The sequence below is a fragment of the Mus caroli genome, chromosome 10 (genome assembly GCF_900094665.2).
Source record: "Mus caroli chromosome 10, CAROLI_EIJ_v1.1, whole genome shotgun sequence".
NCBI lineage: Eukaryota > Metazoa > Chordata > Mammalia > Rodentia > Muridae > Mus > Mus caroli.
In genome coordinates this window covers 1,923,714-1,943,690 of record NC_034579.1, presented here as the reverse complement: position 1 = coordinate 1,943,690, position 19,977 = coordinate 1,923,714, and the positions used below count along the sequence as shown (strand labels likewise).

At 42.3% G+C, this 19,977-nt stretch overlaps 1 protein-coding gene across 13 annotated transcripts in view; it reads left to right on the top strand.

Moving 5' to 3' along the window:
* Syne1 (spectrin repeat containing nuclear envelope protein 1) overlaps positions 1-19,977 on the top strand; it is a 444,430-nt gene that overhangs the window by 241,945 nt on the left and 182,508 nt on the right. For all 13 annotated transcript variants that reach the window (XM_029482408.1, XM_029482403.1, XM_029482399.1 and 10 more), the window contains 10 exons: positions 350-475; positions 1,577-1,753; positions 3,208-3,473; positions 5,210-7,370; positions 12,396-12,733; positions 12,910-13,054; positions 14,398-14,616; positions 16,144-16,403; positions 17,366-17,531; positions 17,854-18,006. In XM_029482408.1, the coding sequence (XP_029338268.1) occupies positions 350-475; positions 1,577-1,753; positions 3,208-3,473; positions 5,210-7,370; positions 12,396-12,733; positions 12,910-13,054; positions 14,398-14,616; positions 16,144-16,403; positions 17,366-17,531; positions 17,854-18,006 (4,011 nt within the window). The remainder of the gene's footprint in view (positions 1-349; positions 476-1,576; positions 1,754-3,207; positions 3,474-5,209; positions 7,371-12,395; positions 12,734-12,909; positions 13,055-14,397; positions 14,617-16,143; positions 16,404-17,365; positions 17,532-17,853; positions 18,007-19,977) is intronic.

The following is a 19,977-nucleotide window of genomic DNA, read 5'->3' as shown; positions in this document are numbered from 1 at the left end:
TATACACAAGCATAACTAAGCGGAGACAAGTACGCTGGGATTTCTTCCCCTAAATGAGAATGCTGGTCGAAAATCCAGAGAGTCTGGAGACAAGCCTTCCATTGCCCCCTTCCCAGACCATGCAGACAGCTTTAATCATAACGGGAAGCAGATGGCAGACAAACAGATCCTCCAGTGTGTTTGGAGTTCTCTCCCATGAGTCACAAATATATTCCAGGACAGTGTGGAAAACACTGACATAACAAGATGATTTTTGAAATATCAATAAAAGGTTACCAACTGCACAGTTCACCACCAAAACAGTGCACCCCGCTTGTTCGATCTGACAATCCCTTTTTTTCTTTTTCAGGTCAAACACTTCAGAGCTTTGCAAGAGCAGGCAAGGACCTACTTGGATCTCCTTTGCTCCATGTGTGACTTGTCAAACTCCTCAGTGAAAAACACAGCAAAAGATATTCAGCAAACAGAGCAGCTGGTAAGAATATATATATATATATATATATTGTTCATGATTGCAACTAATTGTCTGCTTTGTCTGCCTTGTTATGTTCTCTCCATCTTCAAAGCTGTGAGATTTAAAGAAAATATTTCTAGAGATATTCTTGCTATAACCCTCTTCAAGCCACAGTAACAAATCAATATATGATTTATTTTATTTTATTTTATTTTATTTTATTTTATTGCCAACCCAGAAAGGAAGGTAGATCCTAAGTCAGTGGGATCATCACAACTGAATTGTTTAGTCTGTTCAACCACCACCGCCGGCACCTTCCTCCACCTTAATTACCAGGCTCTCGTGGTTTTCCTATTCCCTCATGCCTCTTTCTGTTGTTCTTTTCTCCTTTCCCATCCTGTTCTTTAAGGAATACTCTGAAGAGTCCACTGCCCTAGCTTTTTTATATAAGGCCCACCAACGGGCTACTGCTTAAATCCTTCCAAAGGGTGGCAGTTGTAATAAGACAAACTATTCACTTCCAAAAACCAGAAGGGCAGATCTAAAGACAATCTAAACATTGATAGGGCTATGTATAGCCAGGTGGTGAATCTGCAATCCCACTCCTGGGGTCTGGGTAAAGGAGGTTGAAACAGGAGGATTGCCAGAATTTCTAGGCCTGTATAATTCAGTTTCAAAAAAAGAAAAAAATCAAAAAGCAGATAACAACATTAAACCATGTTTTTAAAGATGAAGAAACAAATATATAAGAGATGTGAGCCCTTCTTAATTACTCAAATCCCAATTTTCCAGTCAAATAGATGTATTTACTGCTTGCCCTAAATGGAAAAGCTCTTGGGGAACTTATTGATCTCATACATTGGTAAAATTTCTTGGATCTTTGCAGCACTGATTAAAAATCACACAGGAGAACTCTTAGATGTTTTAATTCGTTGGAAACTCTTAAGCCTAAAGGAAATCTGTTTTTCTTTGATACAAATAAAGAAGTACCTTTCGGATCTAGCTGAGTGGGAGTACAGGATCAGGCTCTTCCCAACAACCCACTGACAACCCAGAGGTTAGATTCACTGAACAAAGATGAGGTACGGAAAACAAACTAACATTTAACTGTGTTTCCTCCAGATTGAACAAAGGCTGGTCCAAGCACAGAACTTAACTCAGGGCTGGGAAGAGATCAAGAGCCTGAAGGCCGAGCTCTGGATTTACCTACAGGATGCTGACCAACAGCTACAGAACATGAAGAGGAGGCACACTGAGCTGGAGATAAATATTGCTCAGAACATGGTCATGCAAGTGAAGGTAGGAACTGATGCCCACACAGGGTCAGGGGTCAGGGAGGAAGCCAAGACAGAGCAAGAGATGCAATACACTCAATATATTCGCTTCTGTACGCCCAGGGGTTTTGTGAATTCTTAGCACTGGGGCAGCCACTTAAGCAATAAGAGAGTATGAGTTGCAGAGAAACATGTGCTGAGTACAGTAATGTGTACCTGTAGTCTTCTCTACCTGGGGGCTAGGGAGGGAAAATGGCTTGAGCCTGGGAGGTCAAGACTAGCCCAGGCACTGTAGCAAGACCCCATCTCAATAAGTAAATAAATAAAATTTCAAGTATATTCTCAGAGTTCTGCATGGCCATTTTCATATGAAACATTCATTATATACAAGCAAGACAGCTGACCTTTAGCCCACAAAACCAGGAAGTCTATTTAATAAACACAGACCTTAGTGTTCATATTTTCATTGCATATAGTCTTGAGGTTTGGTCTGTGGCTATGTATTGTAATGTTAAATTCTGTACCTAAAGGTCTAGGCCTATAAGTGAATTCTCTGGGTTACCAGCTTTTGCCGTGCAAACCTTAGTTTAAAACTATTGGTTAAATAAAAATGGCTACAGTCAATAAATGAAGAGATTAAAGGTACCTGGATTTTAAGTCACCTCATTGGAGGTGAAGGAGGAGAGAGGAGAGAAAACAAGGAAGAGAGAGGAGAACGCACCACAAGAAGAGAGGAACCATGAGCCCATGGCCGGAAGAAACGGGAAATAACTGGGGTACATCACTTGGGAGGTAGCCAGTCCCGCAACTAGAAAAGTACATTAGGGGTTACTTCCCAGTAATTGTCAAAGCCAAATAAAAATTATAATCTGAGTCTCATTTATTTGTAAACTAGACAGAAATAAGCTTAAATTGCTTCTACTACACTATAGCTATAGAGATGTAAGCCCACTTGTTAAATGCATCCTTCATATGCAATTAAGTTAAATAAAGCAGAAATATATTTATAATCTGTATAATATAGCTGTGAGAATTATAAGTATATTAACTTGATTGGAATGAGGGTCATATTTTAAATAAGCTTTAAGACTGCTTTCTTTGATAAGTTATTTCTATTTCCTCCTGGAATATTATTTGTAACCACATAATAAAAAAGAATAGAGGGAAACTGAACTAAACTTACTTTTTCCCATAAAGGCATAAACTGTTTTCATTATTTAAAAGTTTCTTCCATAATATTTTGAGAAAAATAAGACCTTACTTCAAGAAAACTTACTTCTCAAAATAATTCAAAGCAAGAAAATATCAAAGTTACTCTGATTCTTTCACAGGTGGGAATTTGTGTTTAGAAGAAAGAATCATGGTTGTTCTTTTTTTTTTTTCAATTTTCAGGGATATTTTTTCAAAGCTATTTGTGTTTCTGTCTGCTCACTTGGGAGGACTTACAGATTATTTCTTGTTTTGCATTTTCACCTTCAGGATTTTATTAAGCAGCTACAGTGTAAGCAGGTCTCTGTGAGCACCATCGTAGAAAAGGTGGACAAGCTAACAAAGAACCAGGAGTCCCCTGAGCACAAGGAAATAACCCACCTGAATGACCAATGGCAAGACCTTTGCCTGCAGTCTGACAAGCTATGTGCACAGAGAGAACAGGACCTTCAGAGAACCAGCAGTTACCATGACCACATGAGTGTCGTTGAAGCCTTTCTTGAAAAATTTACTACAGAATGGGACAGCCTGGCCAGGTAGCAGAACTCGCGCAGTGGTTCACCATGATGCTAAGTCAGAAGTTGACAGAATGTCCCTCACATCCTCATGTTGTGCAGCTGTAGCCTGGAGGGTTTCCTGGTTTAATTTAGCATCAATTACCAAAAAGAGACATGTTTGTCTGTGGTCTTTAGCACTGTCCCCATGATACCTACTCTGAATATTTTCACCTTGGTTAACGCCAATCATTGCTTGTCGTCCATGACTCTCTAAAGTGGATCTACCTTAAGCAAAAGTTTCCCTGCACGTCTGGGAAGTAACATATTCTAGGTACTTTAGTCAAGTTTGGTCACTGTATAAGAAACTTTTGCTGTTATTATTGTTGCTCTGACCAAGTATTGTTTAGGCTCAGAATGTGAGAGGGATACAGTCCATCGTAGAGGGAAAGATGTGGTGACAGGCATCCTCACAGTGGTAGGGGTATGTATCTGGCCTATCGCCACATTGCTGAACAGGAAGCAGAAAGCAGGTAGGAAGCAAACTGTGCTATCAAAACTCAAGACTCATTCTGGTGACCTACTTCCTGTAGCAAAGCTCTATTTCTTAAGGCTCCTACCATTCTCCAAAGAGGAAGACCAGCTGCACACTCAGTGTTTGAGTTCATGAAACTCTGGGGAAACACTGCAGTTTCAAACACAACAGTCATGTTGTAGAACATAATTTTGAGATGCGGTGAAACTATGCCCTTTTATTCTTTGAAAGTAAGTACCTTTCTTACACACACACACACACACACACACACACACATACACAAGTGTATTATATGAAAACACTCCCAGGCTTCTGAATGCTACATTTTTTTTTTAAATGAACTTTTCTACATAACATGTTAGGTTTTTGTAATACAAGCTGGCAGAATTATTCCAGCATAGGCAGAGCATGGCGAGGCTTCACTGTTTGTTTATTTTGCCAGAGTATTTTCTCAGTTTTTAACTCTTTGTAAATGCTCAGCACTTTACTGTGTTTTTTTAAATAAATGCTGTCAATATCAGCTATACCTCCATATATATATATATATATATATATATATATATATATATATATCTTACGGTAATCCTAGGAGTACCTTAAACCTAGGGCATCCAAAACCAAACTCAATCATACTGTCAATAAGCCTGATTGCTTATACTTCAGAACTGATCACCAAGAAATTCAAGGCAGATTATAAGATCCAGCTTTTCACTTTGGGCTTTGTAATGAAAATAGTGATGATTTATAAATCACACATTTATTTTTAAATTTTCTCATATCTAAGTACAGAGATAAACAGAACCAGGTACATGTAGGCAGTCCACGAGCCATGTACCTTCTAGATTGTACCATCACACACTCTATCGTTTATTGTCCCTTGCTCCAATAGGAAAGACTATAAATGATTATTGATTGCATTGCTTATGACATGTGTTTCCCTATATGTAACACAACACATAGCACGTTACTAGGCAGATCATAAAGATTCAAAGAGAGCTAACAGCACATGGCGATATTACTGGAGAGGAGCAGTGTCCAGATAAAAGACAGTTGAGACGCATGTAGCCAACGTGATCTGACTCAAAGGCTAGATGGGTCTTGAATTCCTAATGCCAACAGCTTCATCAGTTAACCATAAATTCAGGTAGTCGTGGTGAATCTGAGCTCCAAATGTCCCCTCAATGAAATGTTATTTAAGAGGATAAGGACCTGACATGCTCCTGTAGTGTCTGTGTATTTACAGATCTAATGCAGAAAGCACAGCTATCCACTTGGAAGCTTTGAAGAAGCTAGCCTTGGCCTTGCAAGAGAAAACATATGCCATCGATGACCTGAAAGACTGCAGACAGAAACTGATAGAGCAGCTGAGTCTCGATGACAGAGAGCTGGTGAGGGAACAGACCAGTCACTTCGAGCAACGGTGGTGTCAGCTCGAGGACCTTGTCAAAAGGAAAATCCAGGTGTCAGTCACCAACTTGGAGGAATTAAATGTGATTCAATCCAGATTCCAGGAGCTGATGGAGTGGGCTGAAGAGCAGCAGCCTAACATTGTGGAGGCCTTGAAGCAGAGCCCACCTCCTGGCATGGCTCAGCACCTCCTCATGGACCACCTGGCCATCTGCAGTGAGCTGGAAGACAAACAGGTGCTCCTGAAGTCCCTGATGAAGGACGCAGATCGTGTGATGGCTGACCTTGGCCTCAATGAGCGGAAGGTGATCCAGAAGGCGCTCTCTGAGGCTCAGAAGCATGTAAGTTGTCTCAGTGACCTAGTGGGCCAGCGAAGAAAGTACTTGAATAAGGCCTTGTCTGAGAAAACCCAGTTTCTCATGGCAGTCTTTCAGGCCACCAGCCAAATCCAGCAACATGAGCGAAAGATCGTATTCCGGGAATATATCTGCCTACTTCCAGATGATGTGAGCAAACAGGTCAAAACATGTAAGACTGCCCAGGCCAGCCTCAAGACTTACCAGAATGAGGTCACTGGACTTTGTGCCCAGGGTCGGGAATTGATGAAGGGAATAACAAAGCAAGAACAGGAGGAGGTGCTGGGGAAGCTCCAGGAGTTACAGACTGTCTATGACACCGTCTTGCAAAAATGCAGTCACAGGTTGCAAGAGCTAGAGAAGAGTCTGGTCTCTAGAAAGCATTTTAAGGAAGATTTTGATAAAGCCTGTCACTGGCTTAAACAAGCAGACATTGTCACATTTCCTGAGATCAATCTCATGAACGAGAAGTCTGAGCTCCATGCTCAACTGGACAAATACCAAAGCATTCTGGAACAATCTCCTGAGTATGAAAACCTTCTGCTCACGCTGCAGACGACTGGGCAGGCCATGCTACCATCGCTAAATGAAGTTGATCACTCCTACTTAAGTGAAAAACTCAGTGCTCTGCCCCAACAGTTCAATGTCATCGTCGCCTTGGCTAAGGATAAATTCTATAAAATCCAAGAAGCAATTCTGGCCCGAAAGGAATATACTTCTTTGATCGAGCTGACAACCCAGTCTCTGGGTGACCTGGAAGACCAGTTCCTGAAGATGAGGAAAATGCCTTCAGACCTGATTGTTGAGGAGAGTGTGTCTCTTCAAGAGAGCTACAGAACCCTTCTGGGTGAAGTGGTAGCCCTTGGGGAAGCTGTGAATGAACTGAACCAGAAAAAGGAGAGTTTTCGCAGCACAGGTCAGCCTTGGCAGCCAGAGAAGATGCTTCAGCTGGCCACCCTATATCATAGGCTGAAGCGGCAAGCAGAGCAAAGGATCAGTTTGTTAGAAGACACCACCAGCGTTTACAAAGAGCATGCACGGATGTGCCGGCAGCTAGAGAGTCAGCTGGAAGTCGTGAAAAGAGAGCAGGCCAAAGTGAACGAGGAAACACTGCCTGCAGAGGAGAAGCTCAAGGTGTACCACTCGCTGGCAGGCAGCCTGCAAGACTCGGGGATTCTGCTCAAACGAGTGGCCACGCACCTAGAAGATCTTTCTCCACATCTCGATCCCATGGCTTATGAGAAAGCCAAGGGTCAGGTCCAGTCCTGGCAGGAGGAGCTAAAACAGATGACGTCTGACGTCGGGGAGCTGGTGACAGAATGCGAAAGCAGGATGGTACAGAGCATAGACTTCCAGACTGAGATGAGCCGTTCCCTAGACTGGCTTCGGAGGGTGAGGGCAGAGCTCAGTGGGCCAGTGTGCCTTGACCTCAGCCTCCAGGACATCCAGGAGGAGATCAGAAAGATCCAGATCCACCAGGAGGAGGTCTTGTCCAGCCTGAGGATAATGAGTGCTTTGAGTCACAAGGAGCAGGAGAAGTTCACGAAAGCCAAGGAGCTGATTTCGGCAGATCTGGAGCACACGCTGGCTGAGCTCCAAGAGCTAGATGGAGATGTGCAGGAAGCGCTGCGCACCCGGCAGGTCTGTAGGGGGGCGCTCTATCTTTCTTTTCCAGGCTGCTTATCTATAAACATGTGAAAAAAAAATCTGGTTTGGGTTGGTTCTCTGTTTAAAAGTCCAACTATATTTTACTTAAGTGTGTAGGTCATGAGTATTAATCCAGCATTTGCGATATGGAGCCAATAAGAGCAGGAGTTCAAGGTCATCCTCAGCTACAAAGCACTGAGGCTCTCTCTCTCTCTCTCTCTCTCTCTCTCTCTCTCTCTCNACACACACACACACACACACACACACAAATCAGAAAACCCCCAAACACTGCTTTTTGGATGGTTTATCAAATCATCTTCGATGACTTTAAAGACCATTTTTATTGTTTATATGTGTGGTCATTGCCATGTGTCCCATATTGACTTTTTGTTTAGATTGGTATATCATACCATTTTTTCTCACCTTTGGAGGAGATAATAAATGACTTTGATAACATAGCTTAAAAGAGATTCAAACAAACTCATAATCTCTTCCTCCTCCTCTTCTTCCTCCTCCTCTTCCTCCTCTTTCTCCTCTTCCTCCTCTTTCTCCTCTTCCTCCTCCTCTTCTTTTGCTGTTGACTTACTTATTTTTATTGACACATATTCAGTACAAATGGTTCTGGGTTTCATAAAGTTTTTTTAAAGATTTATTTATTTTATATATGTGAGTACACTTTTGCTGTCTTCAGCCACACCAGAAGAGGGCATGGGATCCCATTACAGATGGTTGTGAAGCTACTATGTGGTTGCTGGGATTTGAACTCAGGTCCTCTGGAAGAGCAGTCAGTGCTCTTAACTGCTGAGCCATCTCTCCAGCCCCAAAGATATTTTCATACAATACCCCCCATTTGTCTCCTGCCTTTCCCTAGTCAGTATTCATTTTCAGGTCATATACATGCATGTATATGTGTGTTCACACCTACATAAGGTCTGGGATCCATACACACAGTTACATCCATTCTTCTACAAATGACATCATCCTATTCTTTATGGCCGGATAAAATTCTGTTGGATATGCATGTCACATTTTCTCTGTTTATTCCTGTTTGTGGACACTTGAGCCAATTCCACAACTAAATTACTATGAAAGGTGTTGTAGTAAAAGTAGATGTCCAAGTGTCTCTGTGGAATACTGACATAGAGAATCCTTGGGGAAACTATCCAGGAGTGGTATGCCTGGCTTATACAATAAATCTGTTGGCAGTTTTCAGAGAAATTTCCAAACTAATGTGATTGGGTTTTTTGTTTGTTTGTTTGTTTGTTGTTTTTAAAGATCTGAAACCTGTGCAGACCTTTAACCTCTTCACACTTCTCTTTTAACAGTAATGTTTGACAGCATTGTATTAGGTGTTACAGGGGATACAAAGATGATATCAAGCATGGCAGGATGTTTAGGTCACACACACACTGCAGTGCTGTACACACATTCTTTGAGCATCTTAAATTAGTGGAAGTCTGGGCATAATTCCCATAAAGAGGCATTGTGAATACACTTATAGAATATATGGCCAGTGGATACTTAGTGCTCTTTCTATACTACATGACATCTGGCACTTCAAAAATAACATTGGATGGAGAGGCTCCAAAGGCAGTGAAGCCAGGTGAATGGTACCGATCATTCATGGTGCCGAGGCATGTTCTCTTGTAGGCTGTCCTATCCGTTGCCCTGTTTCTTCCCCACTCCTTCAGGTAGAGGTGCTCCCTTTCCCTGGTGTCAAATGTAACACAGCAGAAGCAAGGGGCTTTTCTCCACTGCTCCTGAGACCCAGGAACTACAAACAGCAATGGGAACATGCAGAGATCTTCCCAGATTGCCCACCTACGGAGGCTTTGCTCACTCGCCTCATTCTACATAAGATGGAAGTTACAGTAGCTACTACCATAGAGCTAACTCCTTTAATCCCCTGGTCTCAAAGCTAGGGATGCAGTTCAGTTGCTTTTCCATCATGCACATGGTCCTGAGTTTTAATTCTCGACATCCCTTCAATGGAGCATGATGATACATGGCAGAGAACCTAGATCCTGAGAAGCAGAGGCAGGTGGATTGCCAATTAAATGTCTACATAAAGAGTTTGAAGCCATCCTTGACTATATGAAACCTTGTCACAACAGATGCTAATCATCCTGGCCTGGAGAGATGGTTCCTGGTTTAGAATGTTTGCTGTTCTTATGGAGGACCTGAACTTGGCAATCTTGAGCTGGTTCATAATCACCAGTAATTCCTGTTCTAGGTGAACTGATGCCCCCTTTGTCCTCTTTGGGCACCAGGCATCCAGAATCTACCTATCATTTACCTGTACTTCCTACACAGATTAATTCTAACACTTAAATAGCAAAACTTTTAGTGTTTAAGTAAGGCATACAATAAAATGCTTGATTTTCAAAGTGTGCTTAGCAAAGTTCTTCATGCTAAATCAAACCCATCATACTTTTAAAATGATATACCTGCAGCTCTAGATCCAGAGACAGGCCCTGCGTGCAGGCCAAAGACTGGCCTTCTCTTTTTAAAAATCATCTGTCACAGCGGTTCTCAAGCTTCCTAATGCTCTGACGCTTTAATACAGTTCCCCATGTTGTGGAGACCCCCTCCCCAACCATAAAATTATTTTGTTGCTACTGCTGCTGCTGCTGCTGCTGCTCCTTCTCCTCCTCCTCCTCCTCCTCCTCCTACTCCTCCTCGTCTTTCTTTCTTTCTTCTTTCTTCTTTCTTCTTTCTTCTTCTTTAACTTGTAGAAGGAGTTTATTTAGGTTTAAAATTCCAGAGGGGTAAGAGTTCATCAATGCAAGAAAGCTTGACAGCAGGCAGCCAGGGCAGCCTAAGCAGGAAGCTGAGCACTTTCATCATCCACAAGCAGAAAGCAGAAGGAGCAAACTCTCAAAGCCTATCTCAAGCAAAACCACACCTCTAACCTTTCCTAAACATCACCAACAACTGGGCACAGAATGATCCAAATGCCTTTGGGGGACACGTCTCATCCAAACCTGGGCTTTCTTTCAGAATGTCAGACTTTCAAGCCCAGGCTTCCCGGGCTCTACTCCTCATCTCTGGGTTTGGTGATTGTATATGGGATGCATCCCCAGATGAGGCAGTCTCTGGATGGTCATTCCTTCAGTCTCTGCTCTATACTTTGTAACTCCTTCCATGGGTATTTTGTTCCCTCTTCTAAGAAGGATCGAAATATCCACACTTTGGTCTTCCTTCTTCTTGAGTTTCATGTGGTTTGTGAATTGTATCTTCAGTATTCCGAGCTTTTGGGCTAAAATCCACTTACCAGTGAGTGCATACCATGTGTGTTCTTTTGTGACTGGGTTACCTCACTCAGGAAGATATTTCTAGTTCCATCCATTTGCCTAAGAATTTCATGAAGTTGCTGTTTTTAATAGCTGAGTAGTACTCCATTGTGTAAATGTACTACATTTTCTTTATCCATTCCTCTATTGAAGAACATCTAGGTTGTTTCCAACTTCTGGCTATTATAAATAAGGCTGCTATGAACATAGTGGAGCATGTGTCCTTAATACCAGTTGGAACATCTTCTGGGAATATGCCCAGGAGAGGTATTGCTGGATCTTCCAATAGTACTATGTCCAATTTTCTGAGGAACCGCCATACTGATTTCCAGAGTGGCTGTACCAGCTTGCAGTCCCACCAGAAATGGAGAAGTGTTCCTCTTTCTCCACATCGTTGCCAGCATCTGCTGTCACCTGAGTTTTTGATCTTAGCCATTCTGACTGGTGTGAGGTGGAATCTCAGGGTTGTTTTTATTTGCGTTTCCTTGATGACTAAGGATGTGGAACATTTCTTTAGGTGCTTCTCAGCCATTCGGTATTCCTCAGGTGAGAATTCTTTGTTTAGCTCTGTGCTCCATTGGTACTGCTTTTCAACTTGACAAATTTACACATTTCTAAGGTTCCTCTGAGTAGGTTGCTACTTCTTAACTATATTTTTGCTTCTGTTATGAATCATAATGTGAATATTTGATATGCAGTATATCTGATATGTGACCCTCATCCCAAGGAGTTGAGTCCCACATGTTGAGAACCACTGACCTATCACAGGGATTTTTTTTTTTTTTGAGTTAGTGATGATTCTTGAACACAAGTTTTAATCAGTTAGGCTCACTCTGGTCATCTCCATCCAGATGTTTGTAGGTCCCGATGTTTCTGGAAGCATTTCTTTCTTTCCTTTTTCTTTTTTAAAGATTTATTTATTCTATGACTACACTGTAGCTCTCTTCAGACACACCAGAAGAAGGCATCCATTACAGATGGCTGTGAGCCACCATGTGGTTGCTGGGAATCGAACTCAGGACCTCTGGAAGAGCCGTCATTGCTCTTGACCACTGAGCCATCTCTCCAGTCCCTACTCTGGAAGAATTTCTAAGCCATTTGCTCACTTGCCCATCCTCCCCTTGCTCACTGCCTACCCCAACTGTGGACTCCATCTTTACTGCCAATGTGGCTCTGGTTGTCTATTCATTGATGACTGCTTAGAGTGTTTCCCTCTCTTCTGGAGTTATAGCAGCAAGTCCTGTGGATTTCTACTCCTTCTATTTTAGTCTTCTGCTCAAGACTCAGCTCAAATAAATCTGTTTATTTCCAGAAGCTGGCAGAGGCTAGTTTGGAAGTTAAATGTTATCATTCTTTTAGCCCACTGAGGCATAACTGCTTCTCAAAACATCCATCCAGAAATACACTACTAAGCTTTGTATTTTGCCTTTAGAAGAAAAAAACCATAGTTTCAAGACCATTCAAGACGCTAACATAAATTTATAGTTCATTTCTCTCCTTACTTATTCGTTATTGTACATCTTAACTGCAGCATTAGAGCTATGGTAAGATTTTAAAAAGCAGGAATAAAGGATTCATATGCACTCACCATGAAAATAATGTCTCCCAACTTACCTGTTAACTTCTCATGGCATTTATAGAGCTGAGAACTAAAATAGAGTTGGAAAGACATCTTACAAACCTACTGTGAATGGAAGTTGATTGTACCACAATGACTGTCTTTCAGGCAACCTTGACCGAAATATACAGTCGGTGTCAAAGGTATTACCAAGTGTTCCAAGCAGCTAATGATTGGCTTGACGATGCCCAAGAAATGTTACAACTGGCAGGCAATGGCCTGGATGTTGAGAGCGCAGAGGAAAACCTCAAAAATCATATGGAATTTTTCAAAACAGAGGGTCAGTTCCACAGCAACATGGAGGAGCTCCGAGGTCTTGTGGACAGGCTAGACCCACTCATTAAGCCCACAGGAAAGGAAGAACTGGCACAGAAGATGGCTTCCCTGGAAAAGAGGAGTCAGGGGATCATCCAGGAGTCCCACAGCCAGCGGGACCTCCTGCAGAGGTATTTGGAGTAGGTTCTTGCATAACAGCAGCATGCTAATATAATATATAGTGACATACATTGGCATGTAAATTCATTTTTCTCTCTTATCATCAGGCATGTGGGCAGCAGAGCTCTGTATAGAAATAACTGGGTTTGCATTGCTTATTTATTTATTTCTGTTGGACTCTTTCAAGATGTATGGTTCAGTGGCAAGAGTATCAGAAAGCCAGGGAAGGGGTTATCGAGTTGATGAATGATGCAGAAAAGAAGCTGTCGGAGTTTGCAGTGTTAAAGACATCTTCCATCCATGAAGCCGAAGAAAAGCTGTCAAAACACAAGGTCAGGTTTGTTGTCCTTATTTTAGTGTCTTTCTGTGTTAATTGCAACAGTATTTGTGGTATGATGTTTTCAGAATCACATCTTTAAGTCTTTATTTTCATCTTGCTTCCTTCGGTGTGATAAAGGCCTGATAAACACATTTCACAACTGAAGATGCTCACATGAAATGCATAGCTAAGGCCCCAGTGATAAATCCAAACGATGTGCTTCTGGTAAGATAGGGTTGCATTAACATGGCAGTAAAGAGCTGGGGAGATGGCTCAGTGGGTAAAAGTGTTTGCTACACAAGCCTGGCACCTGACTGCCTGAGTCACACCCCCTAAATCCACATAAGAAGCACGATGTTGAGGCACAGGTGAGTAAGCCTACCACCCCCAAAGCAAGAGGGAGATAGCAATGGGAGACACTCCTGGAAGCTCTAGGAATCAGTACATCAGCAGAAAACCAGAGAGACATCCTCTGCAAAACAAGGTAGAGAGAACTGACTCATAAAAACTTATCTTTAACTCCTGCCCATGTCCTGCCAGCCCCCCAGAATGAATGAATGAATGAATGAATGAACGAACAAACAAACAAACAAATCTTTTAAAGAGCAGCTAATATTATCTCTTGATTAATTGGGCTAAAATAAAATCCAGAAATTAATTCCTGAACGCCCCTCATCTAGCATAGCATCATAAGAAACACTATAACATTCCAAAACAGCAAAGTAGATTGTTGTTGATTTTCAGAAATAAAAATATTCATCTCAAGTAGAAAATAACTTGTCTATCATAAATAAATAAATTTCACCTTTCAAAATAAATCTAAACCCCACTCCGATAAGTGTAACTTTAAAGTAGAGTTATTAAAGGAAACAAAATATATTCATAATTACTAATTTACTTTTGGGATTTTTCAAAAGATTTATTTGTTTATTTTATGTATATGAGTATACCATCACTCTTTTCAGACACACCAGAAGAGAGCATCAGATCCTATTGCAGATGGTTGTGAGCCACCATGTGGTTGCTGGGAATTGAACTCAGGACCTCTGGAAGAGCAGTCAGTGCTCTTAACAGCTGAGTCATCTCTCCAGCCCTACTTTTGGTTTTTTAAGGGCAGGCTTTCAGGTAACCCAGGCTTGCCTTAAACTCTCCATGTAGCTGAGTATACCTTGATCTCTTGAATCTTTCTCTCCACCTCCCCAGCTCTAGTCTTATAGACATGCACCATCACGACTGCCTGAGGAACGTAAACTTATACAGAAATATTTCTTTTGTGCAATAGGGCTTTAGCCAAGTCCACAGAAAAACAAATCAATGTTTCTCTAACCCCTCTACTCACCCCCAACCCTGCACTAGGCTTTAGTGTCTGTAGTTGACTCTTTCCATGAGAAAATTGTGGCTCTGGAGGAAAAAGCATCACAACTAGAGCAAACCGGAAACGATACAAGCAAAGCGACCCTAAGCAGGTCGATGACCACTGTCTGGCAGCGCTGGACACGTCTCCGTGCTGTGGCCCAGGACCAGGAGAAGATTCTGGAAGATGCAGTAGATGAGTGGAAGCGCTTGAGCGCTAAGGTAACTTTCACTACAGATTGGCTTGAGTCCTGTTTTGTGTCATACCCGGAGATTCCCTGGAGATTAAGCGCACGTTTGAAAAACTGGTGTTTTGCCTTTGCATTTGTTAGGTTTCTGTGACTGTGATAAAACACCAGGATCAAGGCAACTTATAGAGGAAGGAGTATATATTGGCTTACAGTTCTGGAGGGTTAGATTCCCCCAATGGCAGGGAGGCATTGCAGCGGGCAGCCCGCAACGGACAGCAGGCATGGCAGTTGGAGCAACAAGCTAACAGCTCACATCTTGAACCTCATGCACAAAGGAGCCAGAATAAGCTGGGAGTAGGGGAAGACTTTGGCTCTCAAAGCCTTGCCACAGTGACTTACTTCCTCCTGTAAGCCCACACCTCTTAAACCCCCTCCAAAAAGGCCGTCATCTGGAGATCAAGTATTCAAAGACTCTAGACTGAGGGGTAGAGGAGTGAGGCATTTCTCACGCAGACAGCCACCTGCTGTTCTTGTGAAGCTCTCATTCTTCTTTCAGTTTCATGAAAACTAAACTAGGAAGCAGAGTGTTGTGTGCCTTGTACAGTTTTAGTTCCAAGTTAGGATCAAATGGTACAGGGAGAGTAATGTGCATGTGACAGGGAGTAGAAAAACCCACTACAGGGGACAGAAGAATGCATACAAGGGTCGGGATGAAGAAAGCCAGGGAGATTGGAAAGGTAGGGAGGAATGGGTTCAACCAAAACCAAGTATGTATGAAAATCTTATAGGGGAATCGGTTCTTTTGTATGCTAACTTTAAAATAACTAAGGGCCAGCTAAACGCTTGAGCCAAGTAAAGGGGTTGGTGATAGGGGGCTGACGGCCCAGTTTGGTCCTAAGAACCCACAGTGAAGTGGGAGAATAGACTCCTGAAAGTTGTCCCATGTTATCTACATGTGTGTTACATGTCCAGCTGAGTTCTCGCTTTTGTGCATGCCTCTCAAGTGTGTGCACGCACACATGCCCACATGCACAAATAATAATAAATAAGTATTTCAAATGAATATATAACTACATTTTTAAAATGAAAATTAAGCAATGAAATTTCAAAAGGAAGGCAAGCCAAGGCGAGTCCTATTTGTTTTTAACCTATTTTGGAAAAAGCACAAAATCATTTTTTTTCTTTGTTGTAAAAATAAGAATTTAGCTCATCCCTCAAATCTCTGTAAAATTTCTTCCACCCATTAGGTGTTTTAGCCATGTCTTCTTTGTCACACACACACACACACACACACACACACACACACACACACACATGCACACACACACAAGCCAACTTTAAAAGTCTATGCCTGCCTTGATAAGATTTGAGGATCAATAATTAAACACAGGGTAGGGAAGGTGGTCTTTTATGTTAACAACAGCATCTTGGTTTTAATTTTGGAAGTTTGTGGTTTGTGTCATCGTGGTTAATGATGCCTTTAAGTACGGCACTTAGCTGCCTGTCACATTCTTTTCAATATAAGTTTGAGCTTCATACGATGTATGCTTGTTCTAAGGTCAAAGAAACTACTGAAGTGATCAATCAACTCCAAGGTAGATTACCTGGAAGTTCAACAGAGAAAGCCTCAAAAGCAGAGCTCATGACCCTCCTTGAAAGTCATGACACATATTTGACGGATCTGGAGAGTCAGCAGCTGACCCTGGGTGTGCTACAGCAGCGAGCGCTAAGCATACTTCAAGATCGAGCCTTCCCTGGAACTGAGGAAGAGGTGCCCATCCTTCGGGAAATCACTGCGCTGCAAGACCAGTGTCTCAAGTAATTACACACCTGTTTTGTTCACTATTACAATGGGCCTTAACTCAGGGACATATGAGGTTCTCAGGCATGGGGTTGCTCTATCACACAGTTGCAAAGCATGCAGATCTAGTCCTATCTCTTCTACTGATGGTAATTAGTAATTCTTCCATTCTTCATTTGATGACAGAAATATTACGCAATGAGAAGACCCAGGAGAGATGAGCCCCTAGGTGATAAAGTACATGATGCACAAGCATGGTCATCCAAGTTGGATTTTTCAGCACTTACATTTAAAAAGAAAGCATACTGTAATGCCAGCAGTGGGGATAGAGATATCTCTGGAGCTTGCTGGCCAGGCAGCTTAGCCTGCTCCATAGATACTCTGTCTGCAAAACAAAACAAAACAAGTTAATTCCTCTAATAAGTAACGTTACCTTATACATATCTATATTCACCACTCTTAGTTCATGATGATGTTAGGGCAATCTGATATCATGTATCAAAAAGCCTTTTAATCCACTTATTCAGGTCAGTCATAACACTGACATTAATCTTGGTGACATGTCCAAAGCTTGATTCTTTCTTTAAAGGCTGGCTTCTCCAGCCATACACATTCCAATGACACATTCCTTTCAAATTGTGATGGCACAGCAGGCACTATTTGAGCAGATTGGAAAGATTAGGGAAAAAAATCTGGCGATCTAGGTTTCCTGCATAGGGAAATACATAGCCATTGAGGGGCAGGGAGCAAAGTTGACTCTCACATTTCCAGGGATAAATTATTCACCTCCTGTGACGCAAATTCTTCTGTTATGCTTGAACCTTGCTGTCACTGAACAATATCCAAGAGTATTGCAAGTAATTTTACCAGCCTAAAACATACTAGATTTCCCCATTTCTATGTCTCTCATTAAGCTGTGTCACACCCAGAAGTGTTCTTTCCGCTTCATTTCTGCTTTCTCCCTCTGGTATTTTTGAAGCATGCAGGAGAAAGTGAAGAATCATGGCAAACTGGTAAAGCAGGAGCTGCAAGAACGGGAAGCAGTCGAGACTCGTATTAATTCTGTGAAATCTTGGGTTCAAGAAACGAAGGACTATTTAGGGAATCCAACAATAGAGATCGACACACAACTAGAAGAACTGAAGGTACTCCTCCCTATCTTTGTCAAAACATTGCCCTTGCTTTGGGTATCCTTGTGCACACTTAATGAATTGTGAATTGGAATTTTTAGGCATGCATTATATACACATGGGATATGCAAGGTATAATCTATATCATCTCTCTATGGAGTGTGTGCCTGATGGAAGGAGACATGCTAAAGTTCATTTCCCTTGCAAGGTTTTCCTGTAATTTCACCTTTAATTGTAACTGATGAAAAATCAGTAGCTTTATCACTAGATCCATAAAAATAAATAAATATGTTCCTTATCAGGCACCTAGAAGTTTATCTTGCTTTTCCTTCCTCAGAGACTTCTAGCTGAAGCCACCAGCCACAGAGAGAGCATTGAGAAAGTTGCAGAAGAACAGAAGAATAAGTACTTGGGTCTCTACACTATCCTACCATCTGAAATCTCCCTCCAGCTAGCTGAAGTTGCGTTGGACCTAAAGATCCATGATCAGGTAAACTTATAACAGAGAGAGGGGGGGGGAGGGGGAGGGGGAAAGGGGAGAGAGGGGGGGAGAGAGAGAGAGAGAGAGAGAGAGGGGGGGGGGGGGGGGGGGGTGGGGGGGAGAGAGAGAGAGAGAGAGAGAGAGAGAGAGAGAGAGAGAGAGGAGGGGGAGGAGGGGGGAGCGGGAGGGGAAGGGGAAAGGGAAGGGGAAGAGGAAGAGGAAGAGAGAAGAGAAGCAGAGAGACAGGCAGAGACAGATGGATGGGCATGGGGGAGTGCTTTCTGTTCTTTCCAGAGTTAGTCCTATAAGGTGTATCTTGGTTTGCACAATCATATTGCCCAGGAAGTCAAGGTAAATAAAGGACTACTATAAAACAATTAGCATTCAAATGACCACAGCTCTAAGCGGTAAGTAATGCCACACAGATGTTCAGTTTGTTTTTCGTCACTGTGACAAGAAAGCTGACAGGAGCATGGCAGGGAAGAAGGGTTTGCTTGGTCCTCGGGGAGGACATTCACTGCACCATGATTTTGAGCAAAACAAAGGCTTGGTGCCTGTTTTTAAATATTGTTTTATTGTGAATATTCAACCGGCTGAATCTTTAACATTAGGAGAGATGCCAGGAAGGGTAAGTTAACTAGTTAGGGTCTTTGAAAAGTCATTTAGGCGGCTGGAGGGATGGCTCAGTGGTTAAGGAAAGCACCTGCTGCTCTTGCAGAGGACCTGAGCTTCATTCCCAGGGCCCACATCAGGAAGCTGTAACTCCAGCTTCAGGGATTTGGGCCCCCTCCTCTGGACTCCACGGTTAGTCCATGCACACATGCACACATGCACTCACCTAAGGTAAAGTGAATCACTTTTTAAAACATCAAGTCTCACCAGGTGGTGGTGCCGCAAGCCTTTGATCCTAGTGCCCAGGAGGCAGAGAGACAGACGGATCTTTGTGAGTTCTAGTATAGCCAAGGATACACAAAATAAAATAAAATACAACCAGACAAAAAAAATTAAGTTAAAAACGTTTAATAATTTTTTACGTTTTGTCTGTTTGCTTGCTAGAGGTGTTCTGTGCAAATCTGGTTACGTTGGTCTCCAAGTCAAGATGATACGGGCCAGGACAGCACTAAAGCAGGGCTGCTGCTCTTAGGATTCCAAGGACCTTTCTTGTAGCTAAAGAAAGCTATTTGTTATTTATTTATTTGACTTATTATACAGGCTCACTATTGTGAAAATCATGATCCTCACTTACCTGCCTCAGGCTCCGTAAGGAGTGTTAGGATTACAGGTGTGTATCACCACACCTGGTTACATTTGTGCACCTCCTGACTACCTTTTTTCCCAGAATTTTTGAACTTGCTATGAATCAAATCAAACCCATTGTTTTGTGTGTGTGTGTATCTGTTGTATGTCTGTGTGTGTGCATTGTGTGTTGTGTATGTGTGATGTTGTGTGTGGGCATGTATGGGTATGGTGGTGTGTGTGGTGTATGGTGTATGTGTGTGTGTGTATGTTTGTGTATGCATGTGTGTGTTGTATGTGTATGGTGCTGTGTGTGTGTATTGTGTATGTGTGTTTATTGCTGGGACTAAACCTATGACTTTTCATAGCTGTTGGACAGTCACTCTACCACTGAACCATACTGTAAGTCAACTTTGGAGCCTCCTCTCTCACGGCATTCATTTCCTGCTTTGTTGGTATGTGGTAGGAATCTTACTGAAAGTAAAGAAATCAGTGTCCCTTTCAGACACGTTGAAAAACATGCTTGAAAACAGTCCATATGCCTCCAAGAGGTGGTGAGGTTTCTATTTCACGAAGAAAAAAATATCTTAGGTGATGTCAAGAAGCTGGGAAAGCACTTGCTGCGAAGTTCAGTCACCGGAACTCCCATGGTGGAATGACAGATTCAGTACTCTGGCCTTTACACATGTGCTGATTTACACACACACACACGCACACACACCCCAAGGGGGGGAGAGGGGAAGG